Source organism: Pseudophryne corroboree, chromosome 6 (genome assembly GCF_028390025.1).
Source record: "Pseudophryne corroboree isolate aPseCor3 chromosome 6, aPseCor3.hap2, whole genome shotgun sequence".
Classification (NCBI taxonomy): domain Eukaryota; kingdom Metazoa; phylum Chordata; class Amphibia; order Anura; family Myobatrachidae; genus Pseudophryne; species Pseudophryne corroboree.
Window position 1 is genome coordinate 8,491,605 of NC_086449.1, and position 19,834 is coordinate 8,511,438.

The following is a 19,834-nucleotide window of genomic DNA, read 5'->3' on the forward strand; positions in this document are numbered from 1 at the left end:
ATGGTACATATGAGTGGTATATGTGAGTGGTACATGTGTATAGGGTACATATGAGTGGTATATATGAGTGGTACATGTGTATAGGGTACATATGAGCGGTATATATGAGTGGTACATGTGTATAGGGTACATATGAGTGGTATATACGAGTGGTACATGTGTATAGGGTACATATGAGTGGTATATACGAGTGGTACATGTGTATAGGGTACATATGAGTGGTATATACAAGTGGTACATGTGTATAGGGTACATATGAGTGGTATATACGAGTGATACATGTGTATAGGGTACATATGAGTGATACATGTGTATAGGGTACATATGAGTGGTATATATGAGTGGTACATGTGTATAGGGTACATATGAGTGGTATATATGAGTGGTACATGTGTATAGGGTACATATGAGAGGTATATATGAGTGGTACATGTGTATAGGGTACATATGAGTGGTATATATGAGTGGTACATGTGTATAGGGTACATATGAGTGGTATATAAGAGTGGTACATATGTATAGGGTACATATGAATGGTATATATGAGTGGTACATGTGTATAGGGTACATATGAGCGGTATATATGAGTGGTACATGTGTATAGGGTACATATGAGTGGTACATATGAGTGCTACATGTATATAGGGTACATATGAATGGTATATATGAGTGGTACATGTGTATAGGGTACATATGAATGGTATATATGAGTGGTACATGTGTATAGGGTACATATGAGTGATACATGTGTATAGGGTACATATGAGTGGTAGATGTGTATAGGGTACATATGAGTGGTATATATGAGTGGTACATGTGTATAGGGTACATATGAGTGGTATATAAGAGTGGTACATATGTATAGGGTACATATGAGTGGTATATATGAGTGATACATGTGTATAGGGTACATATGAATGGTATATATGAGTGGTACATGTGTATAGGGTATATATGAGTGGTACATGTGTATAGGGTACATATGAGTGGTATATATGAGTGGTACATGTGTATAGGGTACAGTGCAGAGATCGCCTGCAGAGTGTTATGGAAAGTGACATTGTCCGGACTGTACACAGCAGAATAATGGAATGATGCGTCACGTTCACAAGAGAGACCATATCTCCGCATAAAATGTAGTGACATAGGAACATGACCAATTCTGCAATTCAATGCTCACAAAACAAGTAATAAGAACATCCGCGATGCGTGAAGTACTATGGTGGGGGTCAATACACCAAGAGCCAATCAGAAGTGAGTAACTAGCGTCACACACATCACTTGGCAGCTTCATTATGATATCACCTGACCAGATTATCACAGCCCCTTTGGATGGACACTCGTGGTAATACGTTACGCCGTAAAGGGGTTTCTGAATTTTTTGCACATGTTGCATGGCGTGCGGCTTGTGCGCTGTAACCGTAGAGTTAGTGATTTGATTACACCATAGCACATACGTTGTAATACCCGTGAAGGCCCCATGGATGCCTAAGGAGATTGTATTCATGCTGAAAATGGCACATGATGGGCTGCACCAGCATGAACGATGAATATTTCTCTGCCATGGCCTGGGGATACTCTCCAGTCTACTCATGTACACCCACCAACAACAGCCCTGGTAACTGCCCCTACTCACCGTGTACAAGGAACCACTCCCGTCTCCTTCCGGCACCATGGCTCCTGACCTCTCTCCAGCTGTGGAGGGCTTTCTGGTCCATGGAGAAGATTTATCCTGTAGGCCACAAGAATGTCTAATGTTTTACAATACAATATTTTATTAATACATTTTTATTTAAACATCAGCGCCAATTCATTTTCAGATTAACTGTATCCCCAGTCCCAAGAGGGCCAGTCAGTCACAGTGTCATAAGAGGTGTAGCCAGAAGTTTGAGGGCCCCATAGCAACATTATGAAGGGGCCGCCACCCTAATGTTTCTAGGAGACACCCCATAGAAGTGCCCTTGTTCATTTTTCCTTTATTTTTTCACATTATTTGCCGACGGTGACACGTCAAGTGCTCCAGGAGCCGTAGAGTACAGTTTGGGCATTTTTACGCAAATGCCAGCTTCTATATCTGCTGAGAAGAGGAGGCCCATAGAGCACTGAAGAGGAGGATCACAACCCCAATGTAAAACAAGTACAGTAAGTCTACAGTGCCAGTGTTGGGATGAGGGTGGATTGCGCCAAGGCAGAAGTAAGGGTAGAGTTATAGAGGGCATGAGGAGGGAGGGTTGGTTTAAAAATGTGGTAAAAGAAATGAAAAAGAGGGAGATAAAGTGGTGGTCAAGAAGAGAAAGGGAGAAGTCAGACATACCGCAATGGTAGGAAAAGAGAATGACCCTTATGGCCACTGGAGTGAGAATGGAAGAAGAACAATGAGTAAGGTTCAGGGATGAAAAAGGGAGAGAGATTTAGAAGTAGCAAAATCATGGGATTATCAATAGAGATGTTGAGGTCACCAAGGATGAGCGGAGGGGGGGTTGCCAGAGGTATGATAGTAGGCACAGGAGAGAGAAGAGAGTGGAGAGGGGAAATGGAGGAAAGTTTGGTTAGATTCCCAGAGAAATGGGGAGATTAAGGGGAAGACCAGGTTGAGTGGAAGGGGAAAAGAGTGGTTATAGGACAAGCTCTAGAGAACGTAGAGAAGGCACAAAAAGGAGGGGTAGCAGCAGAGCCGGCCCTAACCAATATGATGCCCTAGGCAAGATTTTGGCTGGTGCCCCCTAGCACCACCGCTGGTTCCGCCTCTGACCTTGCACCTCTTTCCCAGCACCAACATCCCTCACCCATAGCAGTCCTTATTTTGGTGTTTGTACCCCTTATATTTTAAATAGGAACAGTTTACACATTTGGCACACAGCCCAAAAAGGGTGTGTTTTTGCTGGCAAGGGGCATGGCCACACAACAGTAACCCCAATTCCAATTACGCCACACAGTACTGCAACTTTATTCAAATTTGATCATGTGATAGTGTCCATAATTCATATTACATCCCACAGTAGTATCACTTTACCTTATAAACGTTACTCCTCACAGTAGAGCCCCTTATTCACATTACATCCCACTGAATTGCTCCTTATTCACATTACACCACACCCTATTGCTCTTTATTCACATTAGATGACACAGTAGTGCCCTTTCTATACGCAACGCCACAGGGTAGAGCACCTTATACACATAATGCCACACATTAGTAATGCATTTATACACATAATTCCACACAGTAATGCCCCTTACACATATGAGACACATTATTAATGTCCTTATAAATATAATGCGCCTTACACATAATGACAACCTTTATTAATGCCCTTATACACATAATGTCCCTTACACATATGCCACACATTATTAATGCCTTTATACACATAGTGAAACACATAGTGCCCCCTACACATTTGCTGCGCATTATTAGTGTCCCTATACACATAATGACACACATACAGTAGTACCCTGTTACACATATGCCGCACATTATTAATGCCCCCATACACATAATGACACACATAGTGCCTCTTACACATATGTTGCACATTATTAATGCATTTTTACATGACACACATAATGCTTCTTACACATATTCTGAACACTACTGCACAACCAATCCACTCACATGCACACAGCACTCACACTGCCACTAACACTGTGACCTCTGCCTCTGCTTGGATACAGATGTGTCCTCATAAATCTTGCCTCAATGCTAACGTCGGGCACCTTTTTTTATGAAAATGCATCTTATTTGCATTGCTATGTGGCTAGGATGCACAAGCAGCTCCTGCTGATTAAAATGATATGCAGCATGCCTATATACTGTGTGAGACTGTGGCTGTATCTGCATATGAAATGCTACACACAGAATATAGGCATGCCGCATATCATTTTAATCAGCAGAAGCTACTGATGCCCCTAGGCATATCAAATGCCCTAGGCAATTGCCTAGTTTGCCTATGCCTATGACCGGCTCTGGGTAGCAGTGAGTAGTGAAGGCAGGAAGACGAAGAGAAACGGGAAGGAATGGGAAGAAGAAGAATATGCAGTAAAGGTCCAGAAGGCAGAGAAGAAAGAGTGAAGGCAGATTGGATGTGTAGAAGTGTGAATGGAGGTGAAGGAGATGAAAGAGGGGTGAGGGATGGCAGAAGAAGAGGTGAGTAATAGTGTATGGTGGCAGGATCACCAAGTGTGGGGGGAGGGGTAATACTAACAGAATGAGGGAGGACAGCGGAGGTGAAAGAGTGGCGACAATAAGTAGTGGATATGGAGTCACTGAATAGTCAGGGAAGCAGAAGGAGAAGTAGGAGACAGCAAGGATAGGTGGCCAGTGGTAAGCTGTGGTACGTGGGATCAGAGGTGGAGGTGAAGGCTATGAATACTGGTGGAATATGGGGTCAGAGAGGAGGACAATGGCAGATGTAGTCATGTAGGGCTTGTAGAGTCAGTGGCAGGTCATATGCAAACAATGGCTACATTAGAAACAAGGTAAAGTGGCATCAACATACTACACACCCAATGTGCGTTCTAGATCATGTAGGACAGTGATGGTGGGGTCAGCTGGTGTGGTATGCAAGGTTGAAATGGTTTCTAGATCCTCAGGGACTCTAGGTTGAAATGTACTAGTTTGACATGACAGAAGGTCGACATAAGTTTTTGCACTTTTTTTGGTGTTGTTTTTTTCCGTACAGTGACCAGGAACCGTGTCCACTTGCAGCTTCGGGCAAGGTGCCTCGCTCCGCTACCGCCGCGCTCGGCGCAGGTTACCGTTCCCAATTGTAGTCCACGTGGATCGTAAAGTATGAAAAAGTCCACAAAATGAAGAAAAAAAAAGTGAAAAACTCATGTCAACCTTTTGTCATATCGACCTAGAACATGTCGACCTACATTGTAACATAGTAATTGAGTTGGAAAAGAGGCAAAATGGCCATCCTGTTCCACCTGTATTCTGTATTAAGTGGTGTTGATTATAATGTACCTGCTGAAGTAATGTTTTATGACTAGATAACAACTATAAATCATGTTACACCCGGATTATAAACATCAATATTTTAAATGTCATAACCTTGGATATCATTTTCAATCAGAAATTCATCCAATCCCCTTTTAAATCCATGTACAGAGTCCGCCATTACCACCTTCTCTGGCAGGGAATTCCACATCCTGATTGCCCTAACAGTGAAGAACCCTTTCCTCCGTTGCGTTCGGAACTTTCTCTCCTCCAGTCGCAGCGAGTGCCCACGTGTCCTAAACTGTGTTCTTTTAATAAATAATTCCTCTGATAAGTCTTTGTGATGACCCTTTACACAATAATGTCTCCTGTTAGATGCCTCTTTTCCAGTGTCTTTTCCTACTTACTGTGGACCAATGGTGGTCAACCTAGAGACCGGATACCGGGGTCAGCAATGCCAGGGGCAGGAGTCAACTTAATGTGGCAATGAGTTACAAGGGCAATAATGGCAATAGGATCAGGGAATAAATAAGGAAGCCGGGGCGTTCGGTGGTAAGAGAGGAGAGCTAGTCCAGGATCAGAGGCAGCATCTCACCTGAGAAGATACCAGGCGTGGGTAATTGTAGGTGACGCTAGGTGGCTGCGCACATTCCCCCGTCCTGCGTGGTGCGTGCTGTGACTGTGCGTGATGCGTAACGTACAGGTCTGATTCAGCGATGGACGCACACAGAGCCACGTCTTTATGATAAGAATTTCATTTCATGTACAGGACTAGGGGAGCGGTAACGAGAACGTCTCACAGGGTAATCAAACATTTCACATTCTAGTTCATTAACACCAGTCTGCCATTTTATTACCTGTTCCTTCCTGAAAAACGGCACCGCCAGGAAGGTCCCCGCGCCAGACAGGAGCAATAGGAGAACACACAGAGGGATGAGTCCAGAGCAGAGTCTCATAGAGGCGCTGACAGGTTCTACATAGCCAGTATCTATAGGGAAAACAGACGGGAGCTGTGAGCCTGCCCCTCCCCCAACAGGGTGACACAGACAGAGGGGAGCTATGAGCCTGCCCCTCCCACTGCAGGGTGACACAGACAGAGTGGTGCCATGAGCCTGCCCCTCTCACTGCAGGGTGACACAGACAGAGGGGAGCTATGAGCCTGCCCCTCCCACTACAGGGTCACACAGACAGAGAGGAGCTATGAGCCTGTCCCTCCCCCTGCAGGGTGGCACAGACAGAAGAGAGCTATGAGCCTGCCCCTCCCCCTTCAAGGTGATATAGTGACACAGACAGAAGGGAGCTATGAGCCTGCCCCTCCCCCAACAGGGTGACACAGACAGAGGGGAGCTATGAGCCTGTCCCTCCCCCTGCAGGGTGACACAGACAGAAGAGAGCTATGAGCCTGCCCCTCCTCCTGCAGGGTGACACAGACAAAGGGGAGCTATGAGCCTGTCCCTCCCCCTGCAGGGTGACACAGACAGAGGGGACCTATGAGCCTGTACCTCCCCCTGCAGGGTGACACAGACAGAAGAGAGCTATGAGCCTGCCCCTCCTCCTGCAGGGTGATACAGACAGAAGGGAGCTATGAGCCTGTCCCTCCTCCTGCAGGGTGACACAGACAAAGGGGAGCTATGAGCCTGTCCCTCCCCCTGCAGGGTGACACAGACAGAGGGGACCTATGAGCCTGTACCTCCCCCTGCAGGGTGACACAGACAGAAGAGAGCTATGAGCCTGCCCCTCCTCCTGCAGGGTGATACAGACAGAAGGGAGCTATGAGCCTGTCCCTCCTCCTGCAGGGTGACACAGACAGAGGGGAGATATGAGCCTGCCTCTCCCCCTGCAGGGTGATACAGACAGAAGGGAGCTATGAGCCTGCCCCTCCCCCTGCAGGGTGACACAGTGACACAGACAGAAGGGAGCTATGAGCATGCCCCTCCCCCTGTAGGGTGACACAGTGAGATAGACAGGCGGTGACATGGTGACTGTCATGTTACCACGTTACTCACCTCTTACATGTATGTAGGTCCCGCTCCCATTGCTGTGCTGCCCCCCGCAGGTCACTCTGCAGTAGTACACCCCTGGCTGTCCGCCCGCTGTAACACTGTGACTTTGTTGCACTATCGCTGCATTTTTGGCAGTAAAGTTCCGCACATCCAGTTGTGTTCCGGGCACATCATGGCGGAACACGGATGATAAAATCTCCGGCGGTGACTCTGTGAGTGTATCTAAGGTGATGACGCAGACAATGTGAGCTACCTCCCCGCTGAATGTGACGAGGACAGCGGGCGACTGGCGCACAGTACAGGCTGCGGGAGAGAAGGGCGAGGACAAATCTCATTTGACATAAAAGAAACAAAAAGAACAAAATAGAGTCTACAGTATTATTACTACGCCCTAAGGAAGATATGGGGGAACCTACAACGGTGACACAGTATTAATACCACACAGAAATGCCGGATTCATGCCGGAATACTGTCATTAGTACCAGGGGCGGATCCAGAACAAAATGACAGGGGGGGACCACAATAGGGAAAGGAAGGGGGGGGGGGGGGTCGGTCGGCACATGTGCTCCTGTGAAAGGGGTGTGGCTTTGTAGCAAGGCGTTTGGCCTCACAGAGAATGCCATACCCATGAGTCACGCCCTCGGTTTCATCACGCTGGGAGCATGGAGTACTCATATACGCAGCCACATATGCGCAGATACAGACACACATACAAAACACAGTCACGTATGCACGGACTGTCACATACAGTATACACACACAGTCACATATACACAGACAACCAGATACAGTAAACATACAGTCACATATACACAGACAACCAGATGCAGTATACACACACAGTCACATATAAACAGACAACCAGATGCAGTATACACACACAGTCACATATACACAGACAACCAGATACAGTAAACATACAGTCACATATACACAGACAACCAGATACAGTAAACACACAGTCACATATACACAGACAGCCAGATGCAGTATACACACAGTCACATATACACAGACAACCAGATACAGTAAACATACAGTCACATATACACAGACAACCAGATACAGTATACACACAGTCACATATACACAGACAACCAGATACAGTAAACATACAGTCACATATACACAGACAACCAGATGCAGTATACACACACAGTCACATATACACAGACAACCAGATGCAGTATACACACACAGTCACATATACACAGACAACCAGATACAGTAAACATACAGTCACATATACACAGACAACCAGATACAGTAAACACACAGTCACATATACACAGACAACCAGATGCAGTATACACACAGTCACATATACACAGACAACCAGATACAGTAAACATACAGTCACATATACACAGACAACCAGATACAGTAAACACACAGTCACATATACACAGACAGCCAGATGCAGTATACACACAGTCACATATACACAGACAACCAGATGCAGTAAACATACAGTCACATATACACAGACAACCAGATACAGTATACACACAGTCACATATACACAGACAACCAGATACAGTAAACATACAGTCACATATACACAGACAACCAGATGCAGTATACACACACAGTCACATATACACAGACAACCAGATGCAGTATACACACACAGTCACATATACACAGACAACCAGATACAGTATACACACACAGTCACATATACACAGACAACCAGATACAGTATACACACACAGTCACATATACACAGACAACCAGATACAGTATACACACACAGTCACATATACACAGAAAACCAGATGCAGTATACACACAGTCACATATACAGACAACCAGATACAGTATACACACAGTCACATATACACAGACAACCAGATACAGTATACACACACAGTCACATATACACAGACAACCAGATACAGTATACACACACAGTCACATATACACAGACAACCAGATACAGTAAACACACAGTCACATATAGTCGCATATACACACAGCCACATATGCACATTCACTAATACACAGACAGCCACATACAGTATACACACACACACACACACACACACACACACACACACACACACACACACTCACACACAGACAGCCACATACAGTATACACACACACACACAGACAGCCACAGACATTATACACACACACAGACACAGACAGCCACATACAGTATACACACACACACACACACACACACACACACACACACAGACAGCCACATACAGTATACACACACACACAGCCACATACAGTATACACACACACACACACACACACACACACACACACAGCCACATACAGTATACACACACACACACACACACACACACACACAGCCACATACAGTATACACACACACACACACACACACACACACACACACACACACACAGCCACATACAGTATACACACACACACAGACAGCCACATACAGTACACACACACACACACACACACACACACACACACAGCCACATACAGTATACGCACACACACACACACACACACACACACACACACACACACACACACAGCCACATACAGTATACACACACACACACACACACACACACACAGTATACACACACACACACACACACAGCCACATACAGTATACACACACACAGTCACATACAGTTTACGTGTACACAGACAGCTGCATATGCACACACAGTCACATACTGTATACAGACAGCGAGATACAGTATACACAGACAGCCACATATGCACAGACAGCCATATACAGTAAACACACAGTCACATATAGTCGCATATACACACAGCCACATATGCACAGTCACTAATACACAGACAGCCACATACAGTATACACACACACACACACACACACACACACACACCATACTTGCCTACCCTCCCGGAATGGCCGGGAGGCTCCCGAAAATCGGGTGACCCTCCCGGCCCCCCGGAAAGGTGGGCAAGCCTCCCGCTTTCCCCCTCGGCAGCCCGCAGCAGTGAACAAGTAGCTCCGCCCCCCGCTATGCAGCGCCTCGTTTCTCGGCACAGCACAGTGGGGGGTGGAGTCATGATGACGCGACCCTGAATTAACGCCCCCGGACCGCCCATCCTGCTGCCGGCCACGCCCCCAAACCACCCGTCCTGCTGCCGGCCACGCCCCCCTTCACCTACAACGCTCTCTCCTCCCGGAGGAGGAGGCTGCAAAATAGGTAAGCCTGACACACACACACACACACACACACGCACGCACGCACGCACGCACACACACACACACACACACACACACACAGTCACATACAGTTTACGTGTACACAGACAGCTGCATATGCACAGTCACATACTGTATACAGACAGCCAGATACAGTATACACAAAGTCACATATACACACACAGACAGCCACATACAGTACACACACACACACACACACACACACACACACACACACGTCACATATACAGTCAGCCATATACAGTATACAGTCACATAAGCACAACCAGCCACATATACACACACAGCACATATATACAAACAACCACATATGCACCCAAACACAGCCACAGAATGTTAAAACATTAATACACTATCCCCCTTCCCATTCTATTTTGGGCCACACAGTTACGGACTCTTCTATGCACCCTGCTGCATATGTGGTTGTTTGTAGAGGGTGACTGAGGAGGCTGGGGTCACAGGGAGATAGTGGGTCACAGGGAGATAGTGGGTGCCATGTGCCCACAGTGCCAGATATGCCCACACAGTGCCAGTCTGCCAGATATGCCCCCACGGCGCCACATATGCCCCCACAGTGCTGCTTACCGTTTTGTGTGTGGAGAGCGCAGCGCAGCGCGCGCTTCTCCTGCCTCCCGCTCTGCCCCTCAGTCTGGTCTCTGGCGGTGACGGCAGCGTGTATATCTCAAATCAGGTGCCGGTTCGCGAGCTCTGATTGGCTAACGAACCGGCACCTGATTTGAGTTATACACTCCGCCGTCACTGCCGGAGACCAAACTGAGTGGCAGAGCGGCAGTACTGCAGGCAGAAGTGGCGCGCCGTGATAGAGCGTGCCGTGGTCCAGGCTGCAGGCTAAAATTAAAGATAAGAAAAAATCTTCTAAATGACAGGGAAGGGGGGGCACGTGCCCCCCCCCTGGATCCGCCACTGATTAGTACATGATGTCTCTATTAATTAGGAAGAGCTCTTTTATTTTAATTTCAAATATAAGATGGACATTAACATGAATTGTAATAACAAAGAGCATTTAACTTCACATGGAGCACACATTAGACCGTATGCATTACAGACACTACTACACCATGCCATATATACACAGTCCAGTACAGACACTACTACACCATGCCATATATACACACACAGTCCAGTACAGACACTACTACACCATGCCATATATAGACACACAGTCCAGTACAGACACTACTACACCATGTCATATATACACACACAGTCCAGTACAGACACTACTACACCATGCCATATATACACACACAGTCCAGGACAAACACTACTACACCATGCCATATATACACACACAGTCCAGGAAAGACACTGCTACACCATGCCATATATACACACACACAGTCCAGGACAGACACTACTACACCATGCCATATATACACACACAGTCCAGGACAGACACTACTACACCATGCCATATATACACACAGTCCAGGACAGACACTACTACACCATGCCATATATACACACACAGCCCAGGACAGACACTACTACACCATGCCATATATACACACAGTCCAGTACAGGCACTACTACACCATGCCATATGTACACACACAGCCCAGTACAGGCACTACTACACCATGCCATATGTACACACAGCCTAGTACGGACACTACTACACCATGCCATATATACACACACAGCCCAGGACAGACACTACTACACCATGCCATACATACACACACACAGTCCAGGACAGACACTACTATACCATGCCATATATACACACACAGCCCAGGACAGACACTACTACACCATGCCATATATACACCAACAGCCCAGTACAGACACCACTATACCATGCCATATGTACACACAGAGCCTAGTACGGACACTACTACACCATGCCATATTTACACACACGGCCAAGCACAGACACTGCTACGATATGCAACATATACACCCACGCCCAATGCAGACACTACTACACCATGCCATATATACACACACAGTCCAGGACAGACACTACTACACGATAACATATATACACACACACAGCCAAATGCAGACACTACTACACCATGCCATATATACACACAGCCCAGTACAGACACTACTACACCATGCATATACACACACAGCCTAGTACGGACACTACTACACTATGCCATATATACACACACAGCCCAGTACAGACACTACTACACCATGCCATATACACACACAGCCCAGGACAGACACTACTACACCATGCCATATATACACACACACAGCCCAGCACAGACACTGCTACACCATGCCATATATACACACACACAGAGCCCAGTACAGACACTACTACACCGTGCCATATATACACACACAGCCCAGTACAGTCACTACTACACCATGCCATATATACACACACACAGCCCAGTACAGACGCTACTACACCATGCCATAAATACACACACAGCACAGTACAGTATCGACACTGCTACACCATGCCATATATACACACACACAGCCCAGTACAGCTACAAGAATCAGGGCTAGGAAGCACAATATGCACTTGGGTCAAAAACTGGTTAGATAATAGAGAGCAGCGCGTTGTGGTTAATGGATCTTTTTCAACTTGGACTGAAGTGCTAAGTGGTGTGCCGCAAGGCTCAGTATTACATACCTCCCAACTTTTACCCTACCTGAAGAGGGACACACTCCCGAAAAGGGGGTGTGGCCTATGGAAAAGGGGGCATGGCTTCACGGGAGGACCCACGATCGCGAGCCACGCCCCCGTTTTCCTCACTGAGGGGACATGCCCAGCGCTCTGTGAGCCGCTGGCATGCCTCCTCTCCCTCTGTCTGTGCGCATGCGCACAGTGTGTATTCACCGCTGCTCTGCTAAGCAGGGCAGCGAGAGACGGAGCCTCCCAACTGCCCCCCCCCACCACCACCGCGGGACACTGCGGCCCGCTGGTGGGACAGCGGGACTGTCCCCAAAAAACGTGACTGTCCTGCGAAAATTGGGACAGTTGGGAGGTATGGTATTAGGACCGCTATTGTTCAGTATTTTCATTAACGACCTAACAGAAGGTCTAGAGAGCATGGTGACAATTTTTGCAGATGATACCAAATTGTGTAAGGCTATAAATACAGAGGAGGATGCCGAGTCTCTTCAGAACGACTTAGTTAAATTAGAAGCATGGGCAACAAAAATAACACCTACCTACTAAATGGGGTAAAATTAGGGGATTCTGTACTGGAAAAGGACTTAGGTGTCCTCATAGATAGCAAGCTAAGCAGTAGTACCCAAAGTAGGACTGCAGCAAAGAAGGCTAATAAGATATTAGCATGCATAAAACGGGGTATTGATGCTAGGGACGAGAGTATTATACTCCAGTTATATAAATCACTTGTGAGGCCACACCTTGAATACTGTGTACAATTCTGGGAACCTTACTACAAAAAGGATATCCTGGAGCTAGAAAAGGTACAGAGGCGACCAAACTAATTAAGGGTATGGAGACGCTGGAATACGAGGAAAGGCTTGCAAGACTGGGCATGTTTACACTGGAAAAGAGGAGATTAAGAGGGGACATGATCAACATCTACAAATATATAAGGGGACAATACACAGAGCTTGCGCGGGACCTGTTTTTGGTTAGATCAACACAGAGGACTCGTGGACACTCGCTCAGGTTAGAGGAGAGGAGATTCCGCACAATACGGCGTAAAGGCTTTTTTACGGTAAGGACGATACGTGTTTGGAATTCCCTGCCTGAGGGAGTTGTAATGGTTGACTCAGTCAACACCTTTAAGAATGGGTTAGATAAATTCCTAATGGATAAGGATATCCAGGGTTACGGGGCATAGTCACGCACTATGGTTGTTATAAAAAAGAGGGGTTAATCGGAACGGCAGTCATCAACTTCAGTCAAAATTTTATACAAAATAATTGTGCATAGGAGACCACAAATAGGTTGAACCCGATGGACAATTGTCTTTTTTCAACCTTAGATACTATGTTACTATGTTACAGACACTACTACACCATGCCATATATACACACACACAGCCCAGTACAAACACTACTACACCATGCCATATATACACACAGACAGCCCAGTACAGACGCTACTACACTATGCCATATATACACACACACTGCCTCGTACAGACACTGCTACACCATGCCATATATACACACACAGCCCAGTACAAACACTACTACACCATGCCATATATACACACACACAGCCCAGTACAGACGCTACTACACTATGCCATATATACACACACACTGCCTCGTACAGACACTGCTACACCATGCCATATATACACACACAGCCCAGTACAAACACTACTACACCATGCCATATATATACACACACACACACACACACACACACACACACACACACACAGCCCAGTACAGACGCTACTACACCATGCCATATATACACACACAGCCCAGTACAAACACTACTACACCATGCCATATATACACACACAGCCCAGTACAGACACTACTACACCATGCCATATATACACACACACAGCCCAGTACAAACACTACTACACCATGCCATATATACACACAGACAGCCCAGTACAGACGCTACTACACTATGCCATATATACACACACACTGCCTCGTACAGACACTGCTACACCATGCCATATATACACACACAGCCCAGTACAAACACTACTACACCATGCCATATATACACACACACAGCCCAGTACAGACGCTACTACACTATGCCATATATACACACACACTGCCTCGTACAGACACTGCTACACCATGCCATATATACACACACAGCCCAGTACAAACACTACTACACCATGCCATATATATACACACACACACACACACACACACACACACACACACAGCCCAGTACAGACGCTACTACACCATGCCATATATACACACACAGCCCAGTACAAACACTACTACACCATGCCATATATACACACACAGCCCAGTACAGACACTACTACACCATGCCATATATACACACACAGCCCAGTACAGACACTGCTACACCATGCCATATGTACACACACAGCACAGTACAGACACTACTACACCATGCCATATATACACACAGCCCAGTACAGACACTACTACACCATGCCATATACACACACTGCCCACTACAGACACTACTACACCATGCCATATATACACACACAGCCCAGTACAGACACTGCTACACCATGCCATATAATATATACACACACAGCCCAGTACAGACACTACTACACCATGCCATATACACACACACAGCCCAGTACAGACACTGCTACACCATGCCATATATACACACAGCCCAGTACAGACACTTCTACACCATGCCATATACACACACTGCCCACTACAGACACTACTACACCATGCCATATATACACACACAGCCCAGTACAGACACTGCTACACCATGCCATATAATATATACACACACAGCCCAGTACAGACACTACTACACCATGCCATATATACACACACACAGCCCAGTACAGATGCTACTACACTATGCCATATATACACACACACTGCCTCGTACAGACACTGCTACACCATGCCATATATACACACACAGCCTAGTACAAACACTACTACACCATGCCATATATATACACACACACAGCCCAGTACAGACGCTACTACACCATGCCATATATACACACACAGCCCAGTACAAACACTACTACACCATGCCATATATACACACACAGCCCAGTACAGACACTACTACACCATGCCATATATACACACACAGCCCAGTACAGACACTGCTACACCATGCCATATGTACACACACAGCACAGTACAGACACTACTACACCATGCCATATATACACACAGCCCAGTACAGACACCATGCCATATACACACACTGCCCACTACAGACACTACTACACCATGCCATATATACACACACAGCCCAGTACAGACACTACTACACCATGCCATATATACACACACAGCCCAGTACAGACACTGCTACACCATGCCATATGTACACACACAGCACAGTACAGACACTACTACACCATGCCATATATACACACAGCCCAGTACAGACACTACTACACCATGCCATATACGCACACTACCCACTACAGACACTACTACACCATGCCATATATACACACACAGCCCAGTACAGACACTGCTACACCATGCCATATAATATATACACACACAGCCCAGTACAGACACTGCTACACCATGCCATATGTACACACACAGCACAGTACAGACACTACTACACCATGCCATATATACACACAGCCCAGTACAGACACTACTACACCATGCCATATACACACACTGCCCACTACAGACACTACTACACCATGCCATATAATATATACACACACAGCCCAGTACAGACACTGCTGCACAATGCCATATATACACACACAGCACAGTACAGACACTACTACACTATGCCATATATATACACATAGCGCAGTACAGACAGTACTACACCATGCCATATCTACAGAAAGCCAAGTACAAACACCACTGCACTGTAAACTAGTAGTGGTGTCTGTATTTGGCTTTGTAATTTCCAGTGTTACCTTGGAAGAGACAGGGCCACACCAGGAAGATCAGACAATGCAGGGGGGCTTCCATCTCGCTGTGATTCTGCAGAGCTGGGAACTTTCTGTTCAGCGATCACTTCTCCTTTCTGTAAGATCACGCTCAGGAAACGGAGGCGCATGTGTCTGCAGCGCCGCAGCTGCACCGTCTCCTATACGTGGGCTCAGATTCCTCAGTAGTGACCATCACCGCTATCAGTCACGCGTCCAGGTGTCCGCTCTGATTACTCAGCAAGTCTGCGTGTGAATCGCATCATCTTCAAGATGGATGACTCCTCGCCACAGTGTTCAGTGTTTACAAATATACTTAATACCCTGTTACCAACATTGGGGCTAATTCAGACTGGACCGCAGCAGCAGCAGCGACCGCAGTCTGAGTTTTTTTGAGGAGCGCACCCCAGGAGCCCGGTGACATGCTAAAAGCATCTCAGAGCTGCGATAGTTTCTGCCTGATTGACAGGCAGGCAGAGGTGGGGCGGGAGGGGGCGTGCCAATGGCGTTAGAACACCGCTGGTGGGGCGTGGTCCAGACAACGCAGGCATGTCCGGACCGTTGGGGGGGCGGGCTGCGGCGGCTACGTAACGTTACACACAGCCGCTGTGACCCAGGACGTGGCACGTAGCCCCCTGCCAGCGCGTTGGAGCTGCACAGACATGAAGCTACTTGCCGGGTGCAAAAACATTGCCGCCGTGCGATGCTTTTGCATCTGTGCAGGGCGGGGGGCGGGGGGGGTAGGGCCTGACATGCGGGGCGGGTGGACTGTGGTGGGTGTCACCCCACATGTCTGAGTACGATCAGATCTGAATTACCCCCCATTGACATTATACAGCATGTTCAAGTGATCTGTCACACCTGATGTACCCGTATACTTGACTTCACGAACATAATCCTGCGGCATGGGAGCAGCCATCTTGCCTGAGGTCCAGGGCTGGATTAAGCCTTGGGGGTGCCCAGGGCACTTAAGACAAGGGGACCCCTGGTGGAAGGCTGGGAAGTGTATTTTAGATTGTGCATACCTCCCAACATGACCCATTCCAGGAGGGACACAATGCTCTCTACATGGACTTCCCTCTTAATATATGATTGGTGTCACCTGTGTTGAACTATTTAACAGATAAGGAAAGTGTTATCCCTCCAGCATGTTATCCCTCCAGGACTGGATCATGGGGGTCATTCCGACCTGATCGCACGCTGCTGTTTTTTTCGCAGCGCAGCGATCAGGTAACTACTGCGCATGCGTATGCGCAGGCGCGTCGTACGAGTGATGGATTTAATGAAGAATCCGTTCGCACAGCCGATCGCAAGGAGACTGACAGGAAGAGGGCGTTTGTGGGTGGCAACTGACCGTTTTCTGGGAGTGGTTGGAAAAACGCAGGAGTGTCCAGGCGTTTGCAGGGCGGGTGTCTGACGTCAATTCCGTGACCAGACAGGCTGAAGTGATCGCAGCGGCTGAGTAAGTTCAGAGCTACTCAGATACTGCACAAACTGTATTTGCAGAGCGCGGCTGCACAGGTGATCGCACGCTTGCAAAGCGAAAATACACTGCCCTGTTTGCGGCGGCATAGCGTTTGCACAGCTGCTAAAAGTAGCTAGCGAGCGATAAACTCGGAATGACCCTCCATGTTAGGATGTATGAATTGTGTATATTAAATTTAAACCAATGGGGTATGTTAGATTTAAACTAATAGTTTAATAATGCCTGGGTACTTTTTGTAGCTCCACCTAATTGAATGACAACTATTTTATAAAATCTACTACTTGTAGTAAAACTAAGATAACTTAACCTTAAAATACACATAGAAAACAAATCTATAATTTATTCTGTCACATGCAAGAATAGCAGCAGGAGCCTCTGTACTACTTACACACAGGTAAAGGACTCAGGAGGACTCTGTATGTGTGTGTGTGTCTCTCTCTCTAGACCCTCATTAGATAACAGATTACACAGGACTCAGACACCCAAGTAGGGAAGAGGAGAAGCTGGGATCCCCGTGTCACTTACAAGTTCTCACTCCACCCTCCTATCTCTCCTCTGGTCGGAAAGCTCAATCGGTAGCTCATAAAACATGATACTCTGCCTGCAATGCATATTACCCTGCTCGCATTCTGGCTGTCTTATTCTGCTACTGCATAAGAGGGAAAGCTAGCGATGTTGGTGTGCTCTTGCTGGGGGGCCCCCTAACAGAGGGGGGCTCGGGGTACTGTATGCCCGGCGACCCACCCCTTAATCTGGCTATGCTGAGGTCAACTGACACCATTGCAGTCTTACTTCTCATGTGACTCCTGTGTCATATTTGTTTATAGTCCCAATTTTTCAGGCAGTTCCTTGCAGCCATGGAAGAGTGGCCGCCTCTCCTGATTCCACCCGCTTCCTAGTGAAACAGGCATGATGAGATTATATAGGGCATCACGGTGCTGAATGGAGGGGGCAGGGCTAAATGACGCAAGTTTGCAGGCGTGTCCAACCATTTGCGGGGTGGGCCGAGGCGGCTGCGTAAGTAACGTCACATGCAGCCGCTGCAACACAAAATATGGCGGCCCGGCGACTGCCTCCGCAGCTAGGCTGCGTAGGCAGGGGCATCCCTTAAGATGCAGGTGGATGACCCGGAATACTCGCAAAACTACAACTCAAGATGAATTAGGCCCCAAATATCACGTGATAATCTGCACTTACCAACCTGAGGGCTTCACTGTGTCCTTCATAAGTTCCCTTCTCAGTCTTGCAAAATGCTGGGGACTGACTTCCCTGCTTATTGGTGCAATGATTCGCCTCGTGGGGGTAATCCTAACTGCAAGCGCAAAGTGAACAGAAAGAGATTACGCATGCCCATGCGTAATCCTGGATGTTCCTGGGTACCATCATACATGGGTACCATCATACAGTAATGTTCTCAAATGGAAATCAAGGCTGTCCTACTGGTGGAATCTTCCAGGTCCACCCAACTCTCTGAGGACTTGTGTTAAACTTTCTAGTAACGAAGTGACCCCCAATGTGGCTGCATATAGCAGTATTGCAACTAATAAAGGGAACACAGAGCTTTCCAATTGCTGAAACTAGAAGGAACCGAAACTAAGTGTAGCAATGTATTCTAGAAGGAACTCAGGTTACCAAACACTACAGATAAGGT

At 47.0% G+C, this 19,834-nt stretch overlaps 1 protein-coding gene across 2 annotated transcripts in view; it reads right to left on the reverse strand.

Moving 5' to 3' along the window:
• Positions 1-16,762, reverse strand: part of NFAM1 (NFAT activating protein with ITAM motif 1) — a 36,811-nt gene extending 20,049 nt beyond the window's left edge. Inside the window, exons 1-4 of one of the 2 annotated variants that reach the window (XM_063930117.1) lie at positions 16,686-16,762; positions 6,946-7,245; positions 5,797-5,927; positions 1,637-1,732 (exon numbers count right to left, since the gene is read on the reverse strand). In XM_063930117.1, coding sequence (XP_063786187.1) covers positions 1,637-1,732; positions 5,797-5,927; positions 6,946-7,245; positions 16,686-16,740 — 582 coding nt within the window. In that variant the 5' untranslated portion in view covers positions 16,741-16,762. The remainder of the gene's footprint in view (positions 1-1,636; positions 1,733-5,796; positions 5,928-6,945; positions 7,246-16,685) is intronic. The other variant, XM_063930118.1, reaches the window with a different exon arrangement.
• Positions 16,763-19,834: the final 3,072 nt, after the last annotated feature.